At 43.6% G+C, this 18,077-nt stretch overlaps 2 protein-coding genes across 5 annotated transcripts; one reads left to right on the top strand and one right to left on the bottom strand.

Annotated features, from left to right (window-relative positions):
- Window positions 1-208: 208 nt before the first annotated feature.
- LOC108539526 (putative uncharacterized protein SERTAD4-AS1) lies at window positions 209-2,942 on the bottom strand. Of its 4 annotated transcripts, XM_017888287.1 has the most exons (4): window positions 2,835-2,942; window positions 2,384-2,732; window positions 956-1,044; window positions 209-528 (listed from the first exon to the last, which is right to left on the bottom strand). In XM_017888287.1, the coding sequence occupies exons 2-4, from the start codon at window positions 2,685-2,687 to the stop codon at window positions 526-528; spliced, it is 396 nt and encodes a 131-aa protein (XP_017743776.1). In that variant the 5' UTR covers window positions 2,688-2,732; window positions 2,835-2,942; the 3' UTR covers window positions 209-525. The 4 variants fall into 4 exon arrangements, with proteins under 4 accessions (XP_017743776.1, XP_017743775.1, XP_017743778.1 ...); XM_017888286.1 differs by having other exon boundaries at window positions 2,384-2,942; XM_017888289.1 differs by lacking the exon at window positions 956-1,044 and having other exon boundaries at window positions 2,384-2,932.
- Window positions 2,943-3,437: 495 nt separating this feature from the next.
- SERTAD4 (SERTA domain containing 4) lies at window positions 3,438-15,345 on the top strand. The gene is made up of 5 exons (XM_017888321.1): window positions 3,438-3,501; window positions 6,037-6,241; window positions 6,719-6,910; window positions 8,581-8,696; window positions 10,671-15,345. Exons 1-5 carry the CDS (start codon window positions 3,490-3,492, stop codon window positions 11,448-11,450), a joined length of 1,305 nt encoding a protein of 434 aa, XP_017743810.1. The 5' UTR covers window positions 3,438-3,489; the 3' UTR covers window positions 11,451-15,345.
- The last annotated feature ends 2,732 nt before the right edge of the window (window positions 15,346-18,077 follow it).

The raw sequence follows: 18,077 nt of genomic DNA, 5'->3' as shown, positions 1-18,077 counted from the left end.
TTCAGAATAAAGCCAAGATGGATTCCCAATTCCCAATTTTAGGCATGCAACCCTGGAACGTCTTTTGGAAAAAATGAAATAATGCTCTTGGTAGGCTGTTGGGTTCGTCTGTTTTCAGCATAATTGCCATCTCTCAGTTTCCTAATACCCTTAAAACCTCTGAGAGTCTTTAATGTACAAAGTTCAACAGAAACACCTTCAAAACAGATTAGTTCTAATTAGGTTTAATATTGGTTTGCTACTTTATTGAATAAACTACATTTGCTTAAAAAAAAAAAAAGGAAATTCACTTAACTGCATGTCAGTCACCCAAGTTTTAAGTGTACAAATGAAATGGAAAACATTTATTACACAAATTTAATTACAATTCTAAGAAATAAACATGCAAATTAGATAGAGTTCAATTTGCAGATGCTAATCCTCATCCTTGATCTTGTTCCTTCCTCCCTTGATTTTCAGTCTGTGCGTCTTCTTGATTCCTAGGGTGCCAGGCAGCCAGAGGTTTGGTTTTTCACAGTCGGAGGATCACTGTTTTAAAGAAGTGTTATATTTAGCACATCTGGCATAGTGGCAGTAAACAAACATTATAGTCTTTGTAACACTTTTGTGCAGGTGCCTTCTCCCGATTTTATTAGGTCTATGCCTTCCAAGCCTCTGCCTTCATTACACCTAAAATGACCCATCTCGGCAATGGAGGGGTCCCTAGACAGAAGTTATGAATTAACGTTTTTAAAAAATAAACTCTGATTGAGGCCACTATAGGAGAAAATTACTATTTGCAAAAATTCTGATTCCAAGGCTTAAATTACATTCTCTTCAGCAAGGACAGTCTCTTGTATTACTTTTTATTTCCTGGAGGTTTTCCCTGGAGGCTCCCCACCCAGAAAGAGTTGCCAATTCAAGTTGCAGCAGGACCAAGGTTGCTTTTTTTTTTTTTTTTTTTTTTTATACGTACGCAGCTCAGGAGGGAAACGGGTGGGGGCGGGCAGCGAGGGAGAATAACTGTTTGGTCCTGCAAAGACATCTGTTTCTCATCTCCGTTTGCTGTGGCAAAGGAGAAGAAAGTCTTTTGCAAACGGTGGGAAAGGCACAGATTTTTTTTTTAATCACACGCACACACAACAACAACAAAACTAAACCAAATTTTAAAAGACAAGACATCTCGGAAGGTTGCAGTGTGAATACATTATTCGGCTGGAGCCGAGCCCCCAGGGCTAGGGCGGGAGCCGGAGAGCGCGTGGGGTCTGGGCTGCGGGCTGGAGCTGGGCCCGCGTGTCCCCGGGCACCGGGAAGGGAGGGGAGGAGAAGGAGGAGGGAGGGCGGAGGGAAGAGCAGGGCGCTGGGGTGGGGTGCGGAAAGGCGCCCCCGTGTCACCTGAGGAGCGGCGGCGCGGCGGGAGCAGAGGAGGGAGGAAGCGGCGCGCTGTCATGTTCCTCTCTCACCCTGGGGGCAATCCTGCAGAACCTCTCTCGGAATCCGCGGGGAAATGCAAACAGATGACGGGTCACACCTGCTCGCTAGACAGAGCCCTCATTACCATAACCGTCTCAGCGACGGCGGCCGCACCCCAGCGGCGGCGGGAACCTGCCGGGACCCTGCGCCGCGACCCGCAGTCACCGCCGAGCGGGCCGCCGGCCGGGACCCGTGAGTGTGCACCGGGCGGGCCCTGGCGCGAGCCACAGAGCGGAAAACAGCAGCGGCTCAAGCGCTGCGCCGCTGCCCTCCCCCGCTGACCCCGTAGAAGCAGGGCTGGGCGCGGGCCGCCGGGGCGGAGAGGGGCGGGCCGGTGGAAGGGGAGGCGGCGGGTGGAAGGCGAGGGCCCGGCCCGCCGGGGCTCCTGCCCGCTCAGACGGGCACCCAGGCGGCCTCCCGCGCGCCCTCTTGGCACCAGGGCTGCGCCGAGGTCACCGAGTGGACTCTCAGCGGCCGGAGCGGGGTCGGGGCGGCGTGGGGGCCAAGGCACAGCTGGGCGCGGAGGCGGCGCGGGCTTTTCCCTGGGCTAGCGTGCGCTGCGGCGCCTTCACCAGGGCGGGAACCGCAGCCTCCTCTAGGGCTGCTCGGGCTGCCACCCGCGCGCACCGAGACAACTCCAGGGGCGGGTGGGGTCAGAAGCTCTGGTGAGACCTCAGGGTCCTCGGTGGTCGCTTAATCCCTCATCCTAGGGGATGGGGGTCAGTAGGAGGGGTTCCCGAGGTCCCGATGCCGCGGCGCTTGGCAGGTGGGGAGAGAGGGATTGTGGATGTCAGGAGCGCGCGTTTGCAAGAAAAAGGAATTGATGCAGTAGCTGACACCTTCTGTCCCCCGCCACCTCCGCCCCCGCACCCTCCTCCCAGGCAGCAGAGCCGCGCTGCGGGCGGCGGCGGCTCTTCTGTCCTCAGCTCACCTCCCCGGCGGGCTGAGGCTGCTGCCCGCCTGGTCCACGCCTCCGCCTCTCTCTTCCCTTCCTCCCCTCCAGCCTCTTCGGCCCTAGCAACTTTCCGAGTGCCCAGCTGCGGTCGCAGAAGCAAGGAAGAGGCGTCCTCGCCGCCAGGTCCCATGGGCGCAGGGCGCTCCCGCGGCCGGGGGCTTCCAGCGGGTTTGGCCATCAAGGGAGGGAGGGAGGGAGGCCCGGGCCGGCATCTGCTGCGGGCTGGAGCGCGGGGGCCCAGGCCAGCCCCGCCAGAGCCCTGCCAGCCGCCGTGAGTCATTTCCTTGGAATCCTACCTTTGGTGTTTATTTCCCTTAGAAGGAAACTTGGTTGAAAAAAAAAAAAAAGGATAAGACATAAAGAATAATAATAGCTCTCATTCTTCAGAAGAGGCACACGGCTCCGGCACCGTAGAAAGACAACTTGCCTTTGTTCCCGGACACTTGGGGTGTTGTTTACTTTCTCCTGCGGCCAGCGGCCGACTGGGCGCTGCTGGCTACCCCGGGAGGGGCTGAGGGCTGCGGCACCGACACCCCGGGGGTGTGTCTGTGCGGGAGCCAGAATGTGGTTGGTGGCTGCCGCCCGCCTTCAAGAGGTCTGCCCTCCAAACCTCGGAACCCCCCCGCCCCCGCCCGCCGCCAACACACACACACACCTTGGGCACCGGGGCTTGGACATCGGAGCACCCCTTCGTGCTATTTAGGCCCACCCAGCACCTGCAGCCCCAATCACAGGACCCAGCTTCAAGCTCTTGACCTCGTGAGGCTGCAGCTGAGAAGGGTACTTTCCAGGGCAGACAGGTGTACTGCAGGGACCGGCAGAAAAGCGACATCTGTCTGTTAGAAGGGTTGAAGGATTTTGTTCCGCCCATCCAGTCCCTTCCACTACCACCACCAGGAGCCGGACAAGCTATTGAGATCATTTTAGGACAACGTGGAGGTCAGGGGCTTGATGCCATTTAAGACTGGCAGCATCCATCGGGGGTGGAAATAGCCCTTTACTTCCCTGCTTTCCAGTGCTGGAATCAGACTGCTAACTGCTGTAATGATCTTAATCAAATGCTCTCCAGTTTTCAATGACAGATGGAAGAAGAGGTGAGCAAGGAATGACCTGGCGCCCCTTGTTAGATTCAAGGTGCCGCTGAATTCATAGCTATCCTGTTTTGTGTGCCAGCCCCTCCTATTAGCATCATAATTGCTTCGAGGAAAGAACAAGCACAACTCATCTGGAAAAAAACAAATTGTGTAGAAATGTCTGGTAACTTTACTATGAGCATTTGCTGGAAAAGCTTAGCATTCTAGCCCTCAGCCTTCTGGGGATGCTGGACATGTCATTCCACTACAGCCACCTGGGTGTCAAAACAGACATTCAGGAGCCTGAGGATGAAGGGTTAGGGGTGTTTTTTTTTTTTTTTAATCTTTTAAACCCATGCATAGGCAAAACACACTCTAACACCCTCCTGTTGAATCCACCACCTCAGATGTTAGAAAATAAATTTTGTCATAATGTATATCCTTTTATTTGTTTAATATTAATAGAACATGAATTTGTGGACTTGAACTGCTGACATCAGTAGCAGAATTATAATATAAATCTCATCAGACTGAGAATTATGACAGTTTAGATCTCTACATATAATATGAAGACAGATTCATGTTAAGCATTTGTGCTTAATGCTGCAGTGTCCAATTTTTCAGGAACATTCAACTTGCCTTCTTAATTTGTTAACATCCAGTGTAAGTTTTAAATAGACTAGGAAGACTCAATTGCAAAATCTCCTCCCTGCTCCCAAATAATCCCAATTCATTCATGTTTTATTCAGATTTACATAAATCACTTGCAGAACTCAGCCTCTCTAGTTTAGGGTTTTGTGTGTAACAGTTCTCAATTTACAGAAGAAAAACTTACTAAAATTAGATATTGTGAACAAAAAAATAGCCAAGATAAATACTGTTATGCCATGTTTCCAGTTCACATGCATAATAGCATCTCGTGTGCTGGAAATAATGCTAACACATAGAAACACTGAAATCCCTAACAACCAAAAAGCTCCTACCAAAAAGTTATTAAAATATAAACAAACTCTGGCAAACATAAAACAGCACAGGGCCCATTTAATGTCCTATTAAACAAAAGTAATTTGCTGCCAGGGGCCTGCAAATGTTTTTCTTTCTTAAGGGGCATGAGTTTGTCAACTTGCTTTTGTTTACATGAAATAAAATTCTGCATAGGCAAAAGCCTTGGATCTTATTCCCATGATCTAACACAAAAGTGAGTGTAAACTTCAAACTAGAAAATGTTGATTCTTTCAATAAGAAAGGGCTGCTGACTGTTGAAAAGCTGTAATTCATGTGCTCTTGGCAATAGTATTTCCTGATTTGATTGTCTCTTAGAATAGTTTAAGAGACTGGACCATTTCATGAGAGTCTTCCAGGGAATAAATCATCATGAAGTTTGATACCCTACTTGGATGCGGAGTTTGAGAAGTAATGGAGAGAAGGGCTTAATTTGTTAAATCAGTGTAGGCTAAATTTCTTTGTTGATGACTCAAAGATAACAGTAAATGACATGTCCCATCATTTCTTTATAAAGATTTAATCAAACCTTTCTTTTGCCCACTTGTCTTAAGGTTTACTAATAAGTCCTTACTGATGTCTCTTTGGCGGGCGTCTTAAAAGAGAAAGGGGAAGTGTTTTAGCAGCCCAAACCAGCTGAGTCCTAATTCTCTCCACTGACCTGTACACCTTCCCTGTCTGTCAAAAGGTCTTGCTTCGTTATTCTGTGTGGTTGGGACAGAATTTGAGACCTCAGAGAGAAGACTGGGTGAAAGGTAGAGTCATTGCTGCCAAGAACTGCTCTTTTAGCCAGAAGGACATTGTCACTTTAATGATGCTGTTTTGCCTTACCCTGGTGGTGTTCCTCCTTTTCTTGGAAGTGGACCCCTGTTATAGCATGTAGGTAATAGTCTCCCATGAGACAATGATAGATTCCCAGTCTTTCCCAAAAACATTACAAGCTGTATAATTTGGAAAAGAAAGCAAGAACTGGGTCCTTAGTTTATATTTGAAAAACAATCAATCTTCAGAAAGCAAGCCTGACATCACTTGTGTGACAGTTCTTGAAACCACAAAACGAGATAGTGGGGGCTTGGGTCTCGTAAAGGGATTGGCAGTTAAGGAGGCACTGAGGCTGTGCTACTGTTACCACTGGTCTATGGCTGCTAGGTCTTTTTACCTTCATATCAGACTCTCCTCTCCCTTGAACTTACTCTTGACCCTACCTTGAGAGCTGCAAAGGGCCAAGTGAAGACACAGAGCCCCCATGAAAGCAGCCCCACTGCTTGAGCTATAGAGGGGCCCAGGAAGCCTCACAGAGCAGAGGCTCCCATCTCCCTGCAGGCCCAAGGGAGAAGGGCGTGAACTGGAGAGAAGGGCAGTGATGTGTTGCCTCTTGGAAAGTTCCTGCTCTGTGTCTGGGCTTTGCAGTGTAAAGAGTTGTTGGCTGCCTCTGGCCCCAGAGCCTGGCTCCTGTTTAATATTCTGCCTGCTCCGTTGATGTTGTGCTTGGCTCCTGTGGGACTGCAACTCACGGCTTGAAACTGGAGCCAATTTTCTGTCTTCATCTCGCAGTGTTTTGACTGGAGGCAGATCCAGTTCAGGCCGATCAGGGCTGGTGGAAACAACTACCAAGTGTCTCTCTGTCTGCTTTGCTTTGGGAGAAGAAAGTGGAGGGAGCCCCAGCATGTTGTAGAGGAACTGGCCTGCGGAAACAAGAGGAGGAGGGTGCAGGGGGCAGCGGAACAGACCGAACCTCAGAACATCAGTTGGAATTACGGTGGATATTTCTGCTTCCCCTGCCCTTTTCTTTTGATTGATTAGTGGATTTCATCAAAGGAGACTCCCGGGGAATTGACTGGAAAATTGATTTTGCCTTATTAATAGAAAGGAAGAGCAAGGGTTTTGGCTTCTTAGCGGTACATTTTCTTTGGAAGGTCAGAAGGAAAATGTGTTTAGGAGGCAAAGCAGCTGTCTAGAAGAAGGCTGAGGGGAATCTGAGAACAATAAGAAATGGGGTTTTAAAGATCCGCCCATGAAATGCAGATTGCTGAACACAGAGGCTGAGCTAATAGCAGCTAGAGAGTTTGCTGAGGTTTTCTTTGAAAAAATAATAAAATGTTTCAGGGTGAAGGGGAGGGCCGAGAAGTAAAAGTTTCCCAAAGCAAAGAAATGAAGATGCCAAGGCCGTCCCTTGGCTTGCTCTTGATTAGGGCTGTTTTCTTCATTCTTGTTTTTTTTTTTTTCTTCTTTTCAGATCTGAGACTGTTAGAGATGACTCTGGTTCTGTCCATGAATAGATTCTGCGAGCCCATTGTCTCGGAAGGAGCTGCTGAAATTGCTGGGTACCAAACACTATGGGAGGCTGACAGCTACGGAGGCCCAAGCCCCCCAGGGCCAGCACAGGCTCCTTTGCAGGGAGACCGGGGAGCTGGTCCCCCACTGGCAGGTATTTCCTTTGACCCCACCCCCACCCCCACCACCCGCTCCTTGCTGCCCTTTGCAGTCAGCCTGGTGGGCAGGAGGTGGTGTCTGGAGTGCCCCTCTGAGCCAGGAAAGCTAAAGCTCCCAGGACTTCCCGGGCTGCTGTGCACCTCTCATAAGTGAGTCCAGAGCTCCAGAGAGAGGACCAAAGGTGATATTTAAATTGCATTCAAACCTGTGTCTACCCATGCTGCTGCTTGAATTATATTCTGTATTTTTAAGAGGGCCAAACCAGATATTGAAACTCTGAGTTTGGGTTTTGGTTTTCTACCCTGTGGAACTATATGGTTCTCTCACAACTATGAAAGCTCTGGTGGGCTCAACAATGACACCTTTATCCCATGAGATACAAAGGAATCTGTACTTTGGGCCAGCAGCTATGTGTCTCTTTTCTTTATTAACCCATTTATGCTCAGTGTTCCATTATTGGAACGCTAAGCTTGTGGAAGTTATTTCTATCCTACTGTTCAAGGTCATCACCAAGGTTGGACTTCACACACAAAAAATTTGCAACCTCTGGCATAAATGGGTTAAGCACACAACTGGCTTTGGGATTGTAGGAAAAAATTTAAAGCCAAGAAAATAAAAGTATGTTCTTCCTGATTCTTGCTTCTTATGGTTTAAGTTCCTTTGGATTTTTGTGCAGTATTAGCTATTTTTTAAAATAAACTAAAATATAAAACAAGTACTCGGCCGGGCGCGGTGGCTCAAGCCTGTAATCCCAGCACTTTGGGAGGCCAAGACGGGTGGATCACGAGGTCAGGAGATCGAGACCATCCTGGCTAACATGGTGAAACCCCGTCTCTACTAAAAATACAAAAAAAAACTAGCCGGGTGACGTGGCGGGCGCCTGTAGTCCCAGCTACTCGGGAGGCTGAGGCAGGAGAATGGCGTGAACCCGGGAGGCGGAGCTTGCAGTGAGCTGAGATCCGGCCACTGCACTCCAGCCTGGGCGGCAGAGCGAGACTCCGTCTCAAAAAACAAAAACAAAAACAAAAAAAACAAGTACTCAATGAAGTCTGTTTTGCTAAAAAAGATTAAAAACTGTGGTGTTCATGGTTGGCATACTACATTTTGAAGAGTGAAAAGGACATTAGTTACCCACAATTTTAATTCAAATTTTAAAAATTTGAATTTTGCATTTTGAAAAAAAGGAATGTTATAATTCCAATATGCAGATAACCATTTGTTCACTAACCTAAAGCCAATAATATTTTAAAGTTGTTTGGTTATCAGTGGTTACAGTTAAAGATGTATGCATTTGAACAGTGGTGCTCTGTTGTCATGGGTTTAATTAAACAATTTAAATAAATACTAATATATTTTAGAGAAATTACACTCCTCCCCTTTATGAATATTGCAGTTTCCTTTTGCATAGATTTAAGATTCTGCATATTTATTAAATGCTAAAGTATGTGATTTTCCTCTATAATTGCCTAGAAATCTTTTCCTAGCCTGGGTCACAGGACTCCATATGATAGCAACTATTAAGACAAATGTTTATTTTTAATCACCACATGTTCAGACAAATATGCAGCCAAGTTATCATCTAGAAGGAAAGGAAACGAAAGTATTTTGTTTGGAGAACCTCTGGCAAACCGCATGTCATTTGTCATATCTGATTTATTACCACAGGATCACATTACAGGGGAACTTCAAATCCTCTAACAACATCCAAGATCGCATACTTTAAGAGGAAGTATGTGGAAGAAGAGGATTTTCACCCACCACTCAGCAGCTGTAGCCATAAAGTATGTTTTTTTTTAATAGTCATTATTTTTATTAAGAGTTTAAGATACTTAGTAACAGTTGCTTGATCCACTTCCAGGAATTAAATTGTTTCACCCAAGCAATGAAAATGAGCCACTTCTCAGTGGAGCCTCATTAATCGTTGTCACTTTTTTGGGTCCTGTGTTATTTTTCACAAGTACTTGAAGAAAAAGCTGGCAAGAGCTGTTCTACCCAGAAATGTCAAAATTATGTAATCCAAGGAATTTTTTTTAACATATGATTTAATATTTCTCAGACTGCGTTTCGGGTTATGGTTCTTCCGCACTTTTGTGTGTGGGGAAATGCTTGTTCTTTCCTGTGGTGTTCTCCCCAGTCGAAGTTCTGGCTCCTGCAGCCAATGTTACTTCTGTGTGTGTCCACATGGGGGTGGTTACGCAGAGCTTTTCCTGACCTTTTATGGGTAGACTCACCATCCTTGAATGTGTGTATGCAAGTAGAAATATGCACTTCCCTGGACATTGGTTACATATAAGTTTGTTGAAAAATAGACTTCATTTCCAAGAAAAGACCAAAGCTAACTTTTTTGTAGGTATAGTTAAAAAAAAAAAAATAACAAGATGGAGAAATTGCATAGAATTATGAAACTGGGCACCTAAACTTTTGAAATACCAGTTCGTTTTTCTTTAGAGTTACCTTCCTTCAATAACTATCTGCTGATTTCATTGAGGCAGGTATAACTGCAGACCATAGTTGTCTGAAATGCAGAGAGGATTTTCAATTCATCTTCCTCTCTGTCTTCTCTTGTCTTCCCCCTCTGCCACCTCATCCTTTAGATGTTGCTTTTACCTTGCTCATGAAAAGACAGCAGAATGCATTGGTAGGTACTGGGCTTTTCCCTGCATGTGTAGTCCCTGCGTTTGGTCAGTATGGGCTGGTTTAGTTCACAGCTCCTCAGGTTATGCTGCCAGTGTGCTTTTTTGATGACCTGGAATAGCTGGTCCCCCGGACACAAGCAGTTTATTTCCTTTTTAGTTTCTGTGTTGTGGTTGTAGCAGTTTCCCAGTTGCTACTGGATTTGCACCAACCATCACATAGTGATAGTATCACACAGCTAAGGAGTGAGCCCTCTCATTTCCTCTTGGCATCTCGTCTCCCACTCAGCTCCACAAGGAAGCCTACTTTGGTCCTTCAACTGACAGATTCTGTCAGGGCCTGAGCCTCATTCATTATTGTGTCCTCTTATCAAGCAAGGATAATTGCAAGTATGAAACCCAAAGGATTAAAAGAGGGACAGTATTAAAAGCCAAATCTCATGCTCCTTGATGGCTAGACCAGGGTTTGAAGTATATTCATTATGACTTGCATTTTGACATCATTTTAAAAACACGTATTGATGTACAATATATGAGGTATGTGTCTGTGTGTGTGTGTATTTGTATAGACACACATAAAAAAGTACAAGTATCACAGTACAGCTTGATGAATTTCATGAGGTGAACATACCCATGTAACTAACATCCAGGTCAAGAACCAAAACATAACCAGCAACCAGAATCCTCCTTGTGCCTGCTTTTAACATTACCCTTTGCCCCACTCACCTCAACTCTGAAAGTACCTCCTCTCCTGACTTCTAATAGCTTAGATTAGTTTTGTGTTTCAGCATCTTCCTTACTGGGCCATAATAGATCAAACCACCTGAACTGTCCCTCCTGAGGTCTGCACTGTGGCTTGATTCCCCAGTGCTTGACCACACCAGTGAGTCAGGAAGTGGGTGGGCACTCCAGCCAAGTGACAAAAGGGAACATCGACAGAATGGGGGACAGCCTCTCTAAATGAACCTTGCGGAACAAGACCACAACATGCCCAGACCCAGACAGTGCCAAGAAAGAAGTATGCTATGATGCCGTTTTCTTATAGTCCATTTTCTAAGCTTTCTCTCTTCCTTTTTTCGTTTTTTTGTTTTGTTTTGTTTTGGTTTTGGTTTTGGTTTGTAGACCATCTCAGTTTTTGAGGAACGAGCCCACATCCTTTATATGTCCTTAGAAAAGCTAAAGTTTATCGATGATCCTGAAGTATACCTCCGAAGATCTGTCCTTATAAACAATTTGATGAAAAGGATCCATGGAGAAATTATCATGCAGAATAACTGGTGCTTCCCTGCCTGCTCTTTCAATGGCACCTCTGCCCAAGAGTGGTTTATGGCTCAAGACTGCCCTTACCGAAAACGACCACGGATGGCCAAAGAGGAATGTGAAAAGTTTCATGCCTGCTGCTTTTACCAAGAATGTGGTGGCCACTACCTAAATGTACCCCTTTCTGTCAATGCTAATGTTGGAAGTGCCTCCACTGCTGCCTCCTCTCCCTCCGTCTCTTCTTCCTCCTCATCCTCCTCTTCCTCTCCCCCTTTGTCTTTACCGAGTTGTTCCCACCAGGTGGATTTCGATGTAGGCAGTGCACCTGTTTACAAGAGTGATGGCCAGATACCTGCCAACGAAATCTTTGTCACTAATGTCAGATCACTTGGTGTTCAGGAAAAGTCCAAATTAAATGAGGAGAAAGCAAATAATGACACCAACAGAGATGGTGGCCCCCTCAGCCATGAACCTGTGGGAAATGACCTTGCTTTTGAGTGCAAAGGCCAATTTTATGATTATTTTGAGACTGGATATAATGAAAGAAACAATGTAAATGAATCTTGGAAAAAGTCCTTACGGAAAAAGGAGGCTTCACCACCAAGTAACAAACTGTGCTGCAGCAAAGGAAGTAAAATATGAGCCATCTTCTCACCAAACTTTGAAGCATGCACAGCATGAACAGTTAGCTCTCATAAATTTTATTTTGAATGGATTTTGATCAACTGATAAAATTATGCCATGAACATGCCGTGTCATTTTAATGCCTGGAGAGCAGATTGCATAAAACATCTGTATAGTAGACATCAGCGAGCTTCTTATAAATGTGGTGATTTTTACAAAGGAAACGATTGACTTAATGCTTAAAAGTGTATCATAGTTTTCTGACAGAAAAGACCAGTAGATTAGATTGGGGGGCAGTGTGCCCTTGCAATATTTCCATTGCCCCCCAAGGAGCCTGTCACTAGCTAAGAAATTTCTACATGTTTGCCATTTAATTAGGGAGTTATTTGGTAAGCAAATCAATATAACCAGCAAAGATACCTGCTTCTTCTATATGATATAATTTTTTTTTTTAAATAAAAGACTGAAGACAGGGAGCTAGATGAAATGACTTAATGGTGCTGTTAAGTATTTGTACCTAACAGTCTTGTGTGACAGATGAAAATAGGATGTAACATAATGAAACACACCTGTCTAGGGGCGGCAATCAACAGTCTTACACAGAGAGGGTATTCCCTGCAAGTTTCTGGCTTGCCTGTGATGGGTGATGAGGCTTTTAGAGAGGTGTTATACAGGGCGATTTTTGGTGCCTTACTTTATCTTAATTTTTGCCAATGTGAAAATTAAGGATAAATCAGAGTTACAGCAGGGATTTAACAAACAGGAAAAAAAAAAACACACACACACAGGGTGGATCAATATGGTTTGGAAACTGTTAACTTTGAACTATTGTGTTCAACTTTTGATTCGACATCTCTATTCTTCCTTTATTTTTGATGCCCAATTGCTTTTGGATTTGGCATTTTTTCAATAGGGATGGAGGAAATGAGAGAGAGAGCTGTTAGAAAGCAGCACGGGCTGCTCGAGCTTTTCTATGGCAACTGTCTGTTGCTGGGGTTTGAGTTTTCTGGGTTTTGGGTTGTTTTGTTTTGTTTTCTTGTCCAATGAAGTTCACGAACCAGTGGCATGCATTATACTTTTCTCTGTTTTGCATCATTTCACTTGTTTAGATTATAAAAGCATGTGGGTTTTTATATATGAACTTTGCTGTTGATTAAGAAGCACAATGTTATAAATGATGTGGTGATCATTAAGGTTTATCTTAAAGAATGTAAAGACTTTAGTTTTTTGAAAGTTATTTTGGAGAAATGGGACTTAATTTATAATAGTTACTATGTATTTGGTCTACATTTTCCAAATAATATCTTTAATTTGTACATTTGAAAAGTGTTCAGAGTGGCCCTCCTACCATCCTTCCTTCCACTCCAGCCAAATCTTCCTGCTATTCCAGTTTCCAAGTTTACTAATTGACTTGGACCTGTTTAAACAATACTTCACAGAAACCAAATGCCAAACGGAGGAAATAAGTAAACCCTCCCAGTTTCTCCAAGATAAAGCTTTTTTATTATTGCTATTAATATTAAATATAGGTCTCATTCATACAGTGTATGAGTAGGATCATTTGGACAATTGTCCACAAGGACCAATTTCTAAAACGTTTTATTGCGTTATAGCTAAATAGTCTAGTAATGTTTTGTCCTTTATTTTCAATATTTGATAAACATTTGATGTTCAAAACTTAGTGAATAGATGCTTGTATATGAATGTGTTGTAATAAAGTGAGGTTTTCTTGATATATATTTATTAAAATGATAAAAATTCGTTAAGATTTTTTAAAGTTTTAATGGCTATTGGCTATGTTTCTCTTTTCCATTATTCTCTCTCCTTTAAAAAACTCAAAACATCTAGAAACTGTAATGGATAGTGGCCACACAGGAGTTTTCTAAATTAAAGAGTATTTGAAAATGCCAATCTGACAGGTGTTTTAGAATGATCCTAGTTTGTAAGTTTAAGTTTCTGTTGATTAAGAAGCACAATGTTAATAGATGATGTGGTGATCAATAAGGTTATGTCTGAAAGAATGTAAAGATTTTCCTTTCTGGAGTGTGTCTGAAAAAAATTGTATAGCATGAAGCCGTAAATACTGAATCTTAGCTGATTGCATTATGAAATGTCGAACTGTGAAGATGACCCATATGTAAACAGTTATAACAACTACAGATTATTGCTAGTAGCATTCCATACAATTGTGTATTAATGTTCTTAGGAGCTAATATTTGATAAAGGGGGAAAGCTAGTTAAAAACTAATTTGTCAACTGTAGCATTCTTATTACGAGTGTAATATCTTGTGGAGATTTAAATATGAACGAAAGGACTTATCCTTCTGCTTTTTAAAGGCCCCAGCATTACTAGATAGTGTTCTTCTTGATGGCCAAAGCTGTAAAATGACAAAGTTGGTGATTTTCAGCAGTACTCACCTGAGCTGTGTGCGCCTGCGCCTGTTCGGTAGAACCCACTAGAATCACTTCTCTGCAGGATAAGTGATGCCTTTGAATCCAGCAGAATAAAAATCTGTTCTTTGTAGTCATCATCAAGTTTTGTTTCCAGGATATTTCTAGCATCACAAAAAAATTTTCTTCACCAAAAACTGATTCCTAAACACCCATCCAAACTACAAAAATTCTCTTGTTAGTAGGTGAGAGTGCTAGGACTTCCTGTGTTCACCTCCCACGCACCCAGCATTGTCTTTTATGCATGAGATATTCCATTAGATTTTCCTAGAATGGCCAGGACACCCTTCATAGTAAGTTAAATCTCTTAGCTGGATTCTATAGTTTTATCTTGAGCAACCTGGAAAAGCTAAGACATCCTCCACCCACACTGCTGTCTACCCGCCTGGAAGCAGCACTTCTCTCATTGCTGTGCTGTGCTTTAAGGAAAACCTGATATGACAGAATCAAGACTATTAAAAGATAAATGAAGGGAAACCTTCATTTAAGAAAGTGGCCTTGCTCCCCAAGAGTGCCTTTAATTGCTATTCCCCTAGGCATCTGGGTGCATATCATTAATGAAATCATTAACCTTCGTCTCTGGTCCTTCCTTTCTAAAAATGGCAGATTGTAGAAGGTGGTCTGGCAAAGGGATTTTCAAAGGGCAAAATCTCATCATCATCTTTCCACTCAAAATCCTATTATTCTATACTTCACTTTGCAGGGGTCCTAGGGATAGGATTGCAGGGACAGGGGACATGGGAGGAAGAGAGAAAAATTCAAAACCAGCAGATGCCACTATCTGGCAATGAATTGAGAATTAGGGTAAAGCATCTTTGGCATGATCTTTTATTAAGACAACAAAAACGTAGAACATTTTACATGCTACTTTGTTAAATGGTGAAGCAAGTGAATGAAAGTATTTATTTTTAGAGCTCACAGTTAACTCCATCAAGACATGGCTATCCACCCCTCCAGTTATGAACTTGTATTACAGCTCCACTTGGTGACTTCCTTTCTGTGTATCAGGAGCAGAGCAGAGCACAACTTGTAGAAGACATGACCATTAAGGGACATCAACTTCACAACAAATATAAGACAAGGATACAAGGATTCCTATGTGATGCAGCTAGGTTTTTATATCCTTCTAACAAATGGTGAGCAGGAGACTTTTTTTTTGGAAATAATTAGTTGTGAAATTCCATTTTTCTGACAGCCCCTTAAATTTGAAGTTATTTGATTTGTAGTTAAGGTTATCACATCCCTGCCAATTTTGCTAGATCTTTTCAGAGACAAGCATTCAGCATGGCATTAGTAATGGTGGTTTAAACTAGATGCAGAACTGTCCCATGAAGAGAAGAATGATATCAGTATTTAAATAATAAAAGAAGAGACAATGTATGATTTGTAGTGATTCATTTTAAGATTGCTGTGTTTTGATTGCTGTGGTTTAAAATAAATTCATTAAGGATCTTTTAAGTTACTACAAGGTGCCTCTGTTGCTTTCTTAGCTATAGTGCCTAAGCAAGTGCCTAAGCAAGTATATTCTCTTGACATGGCTAAAACATCTCAATTTTATGTGATATAGCTACACGACCAGGGGTGAAAGAGTTACTAGTTTGGAGATTATTTCCCAGCCCTGGGTACCTGCCATATTTGAGCTGGGAGAACTCACTTAGGAAAAGCACTTGCAAAGATGTAAGTTATGAACACTTGAATCTCGCATCCTGCCATAAAGTGCATCAGCAAGTGAGCTTAATAAAACATGCTGTTTAAAATAGTCTGTAATTTCCTGTTTCTGCATTTCCCTTCAGTATCTGTGACAGGCTGAAGAACGATGACTAAACGAAGGGAATTTACACAAGCTAGTCTGGTGGTGTTTGCAAACCATCGCCATGAGCTTCATCTTCTTTGGTAAACAATCCGCTGGTGGGCTGTCTATGGTTGGTTTCTTTTCCTTGTTGTTGATCCAATTTGTTAATTTTGAAAATGCAAACTACTTATTCACAGCGTGGAAACACCTGCTTTTGACCACAATGAAACTGATAGAATGTATGGGGATGTATTAGTGGTTTCTCATGAAATTTCTTGTATTTCTCAACCCCATTTTCATGACTCTTCTCTTGATTTAAAAATATAAAAATGTGATAAAATCTTGTTGGGAGGACCTACATATAAAAGAACTTGCAGAGTTGTAAGTTATGATCTTGCTTTCTGCCAAGATCTCTAAGACAATAGGCAAATATCAGAATTTTGGGAGAAAGGGATCTAACGTACCCTAGTCTTGCGCTGCACAGACCAGCCTGGCCTTCAGCAGGCATTACCTCTATCCAGATCTTCCAATGGAAGCAGCTGAGTCCAGGCATCAAGCATGTGATTCTCCACTGCCTCCTCTGGTCAGCACATACGTGCTTCAGATACCCTCTAAAGTGACTGCAATGAACTAAGCTCAGATGTGGTAAGACCCTGGTATCCTCTCAATCAAGAGATGAGTAGATCTCTCTGAAATATACTTGGCACAGCACTCAGATGTCTATACCATCTTCAAAACTCACAACATCCCTGTGTGCACAATAAGGAAAAGATCAAGAATGACAGTCTATGCAAGGGATTTGGGCAAAAGGTTAGGGAGTTGATGTCTGGTCCAGTACGCTGAAGGAAGTCTGAAAAATACAGTGCTCTCCGTACACTGCGGAGTGAATACAACTCTCTTTAAGGAAAAGTCTAAAGACTGCAAGAGAAAGAAGACAGAATTTTTTTGTTTTCTCGTCAAACCTCTTTAGGAAAAGAGAAAAAAATATTTCAGGGACTAAAGGATTGTTTTAAATGTTTTTGCAGGAAGACAGAAATGGCTTGTCTGCCCTTTCTTGATCTGGGAGGGGCTCTCCTTGTTCTCCATGTCCTTAGATGCTGTGCTTTTCAATAAACCCACCAAACTGTATTTGTGAACAGGTATGGTCATTAGCCCAACGAATCTCTCTCCTGTTCAGTTTAGGCACAGAGGTTGTGGGTTTCTCACAAGACTGGAGTATGGCAGAGGGTTAAGAGTAGGGGGTTTGGAGTTAGACTGCCTGGATGAAAATCTCAGCTCTACCAGGGTAGCTGTGCAAGCTTGGCCTTGGCCAACAAGCCACTTTACCTCCTAGTGCCTCAGTTTACTCATCTGTAAAATGGAGCAGCACACATTATCCACCTCACAACATTGTCAGGATTAAAGGTTTTAATATTAGGGGAGTGACTCAACATTTCCTGGGTGTACATTATGGGTTTGCAATGAACACGCCTCCATGACTCCTCCATTACTGTCCTTGAATACCCTGCAGATGGAATCCAACTGTGCCAGATCCTCCTTTTGGTGGAAAGTATTCAGCCTCTTTGGTTCTGTACAGCAAGCTTGAAGTTAAACGGGGGGATGGTATGAAACCTGGGGTCCCAGGGCCCTTAGCTATGAAAATAGTCATGGTGTCCTTGAGATATGTTTAGTATTTAAAATACCTTATTGCAAATCATAAAATCTTCTGAAAGTGGTTGCACAGGCTAACCCCACGTCAGATTTCCTTGCCTTTGGCTGGAATTAAATCAGCTCCAGGCTATCACAAACTGAGAAGAAACTCTGACTGGGAAAACGAAGGCATTATCCTTAATAAATGCAATTTGTTTGTCAGACAGAATCTTTCAGAACATTTGCTATGTGAGGGGAATAAGAGGTGTCCCTTACAAATGGAAAGATTAAAAACCACTGACCTCTGACTCATCTCCAGGATTTGCCAAAGTTCAAGTTTATTCAGTTGTTGTATCGAATAATTTTCTTAAACCTAGTTTTACTCTGAAAAAGTACAGTATTAAGTTAGGGAAAAAAGGGGGTGGCAGGCACGGCAGCTCATGCCTGCCAGTAATCCCAGCACTTTGGGAGGCCAAGGCGGTTGGATTACTTGGGTTAAGAGTTCAAGACCGGCCTGGTCAACATGGTGAAACCCCGTGTCTACTAAAAATACAAAAGTTAGCCGGGTATGTGTGGTGGTGGTGGTGGGGGGGGGGGGTGCCTTTAATCCCAGCTATTCGGGAGGCCAAGGTAGGAGAATTACTTGAACCTGGGAGGCAGAGTTTGCAGTGAGCCTAGATTGATCCACTGTACTCCAACCTGGATGAGGAAGTAAGAGTCTGTCTCAAAAAAAAAAAAAAAAAAAAAGGGGGGGGGGGGGGGAGGGGGGGGTA

This window comes from Rhinopithecus bieti, unplaced genomic scaffold (genome assembly GCF_001698545.2).
Source record: "Rhinopithecus bieti isolate Rb0 unplaced genomic scaffold, ASM169854v2 scaffold_15813, whole genome shotgun sequence".
NCBI classification, from domain to species: domain Eukaryota; kingdom Metazoa; phylum Chordata; class Mammalia; order Primates; family Cercopithecidae; genus Rhinopithecus; species Rhinopithecus bieti.
Note: the sequence above shows the minus strand (reverse complement) of the source record. Positions and strands in the feature narration are given on the sequence as shown.

What these genes read in the sequence shown, in the direction of transcription:
- LOC108539526 (XM_017888286.1), bottom strand. Translation starts at nt 2,687, where the DNA reads ATGACTCACGGCGGCTGGCAGGGCTCTGGCGGGGCTGGCCTGGGCCCC. An exon ending in AGCCTCAGCCCGCCGGGGAG is followed by an intron (nt 1,045 to 2,383) that starts GTGAGCTGAGGA and finishes CCTTTGCCACAG; the next exon opens with CAAACGGAGATGAGAAACAG.
- SERTAD4 (XM_017888321.1), top strand. An exon ending in GAACATCAGTTGGAATTACG is followed by an intron (nt 6,242 to 6,718) that starts GTGGATATTTCT and finishes TCTTCTTTTCAG; the next exon opens with ATCTGAGACTGTTAGAGATG. An exon ending in TCAGCAGCTGTAGCCATAAA is followed by an intron (nt 8,697 to 10,670) that starts GTATGTTTTTTT and finishes TTTGGTTTGTAG; the next exon opens with ACCATCTCAGTTTTTGAGGA.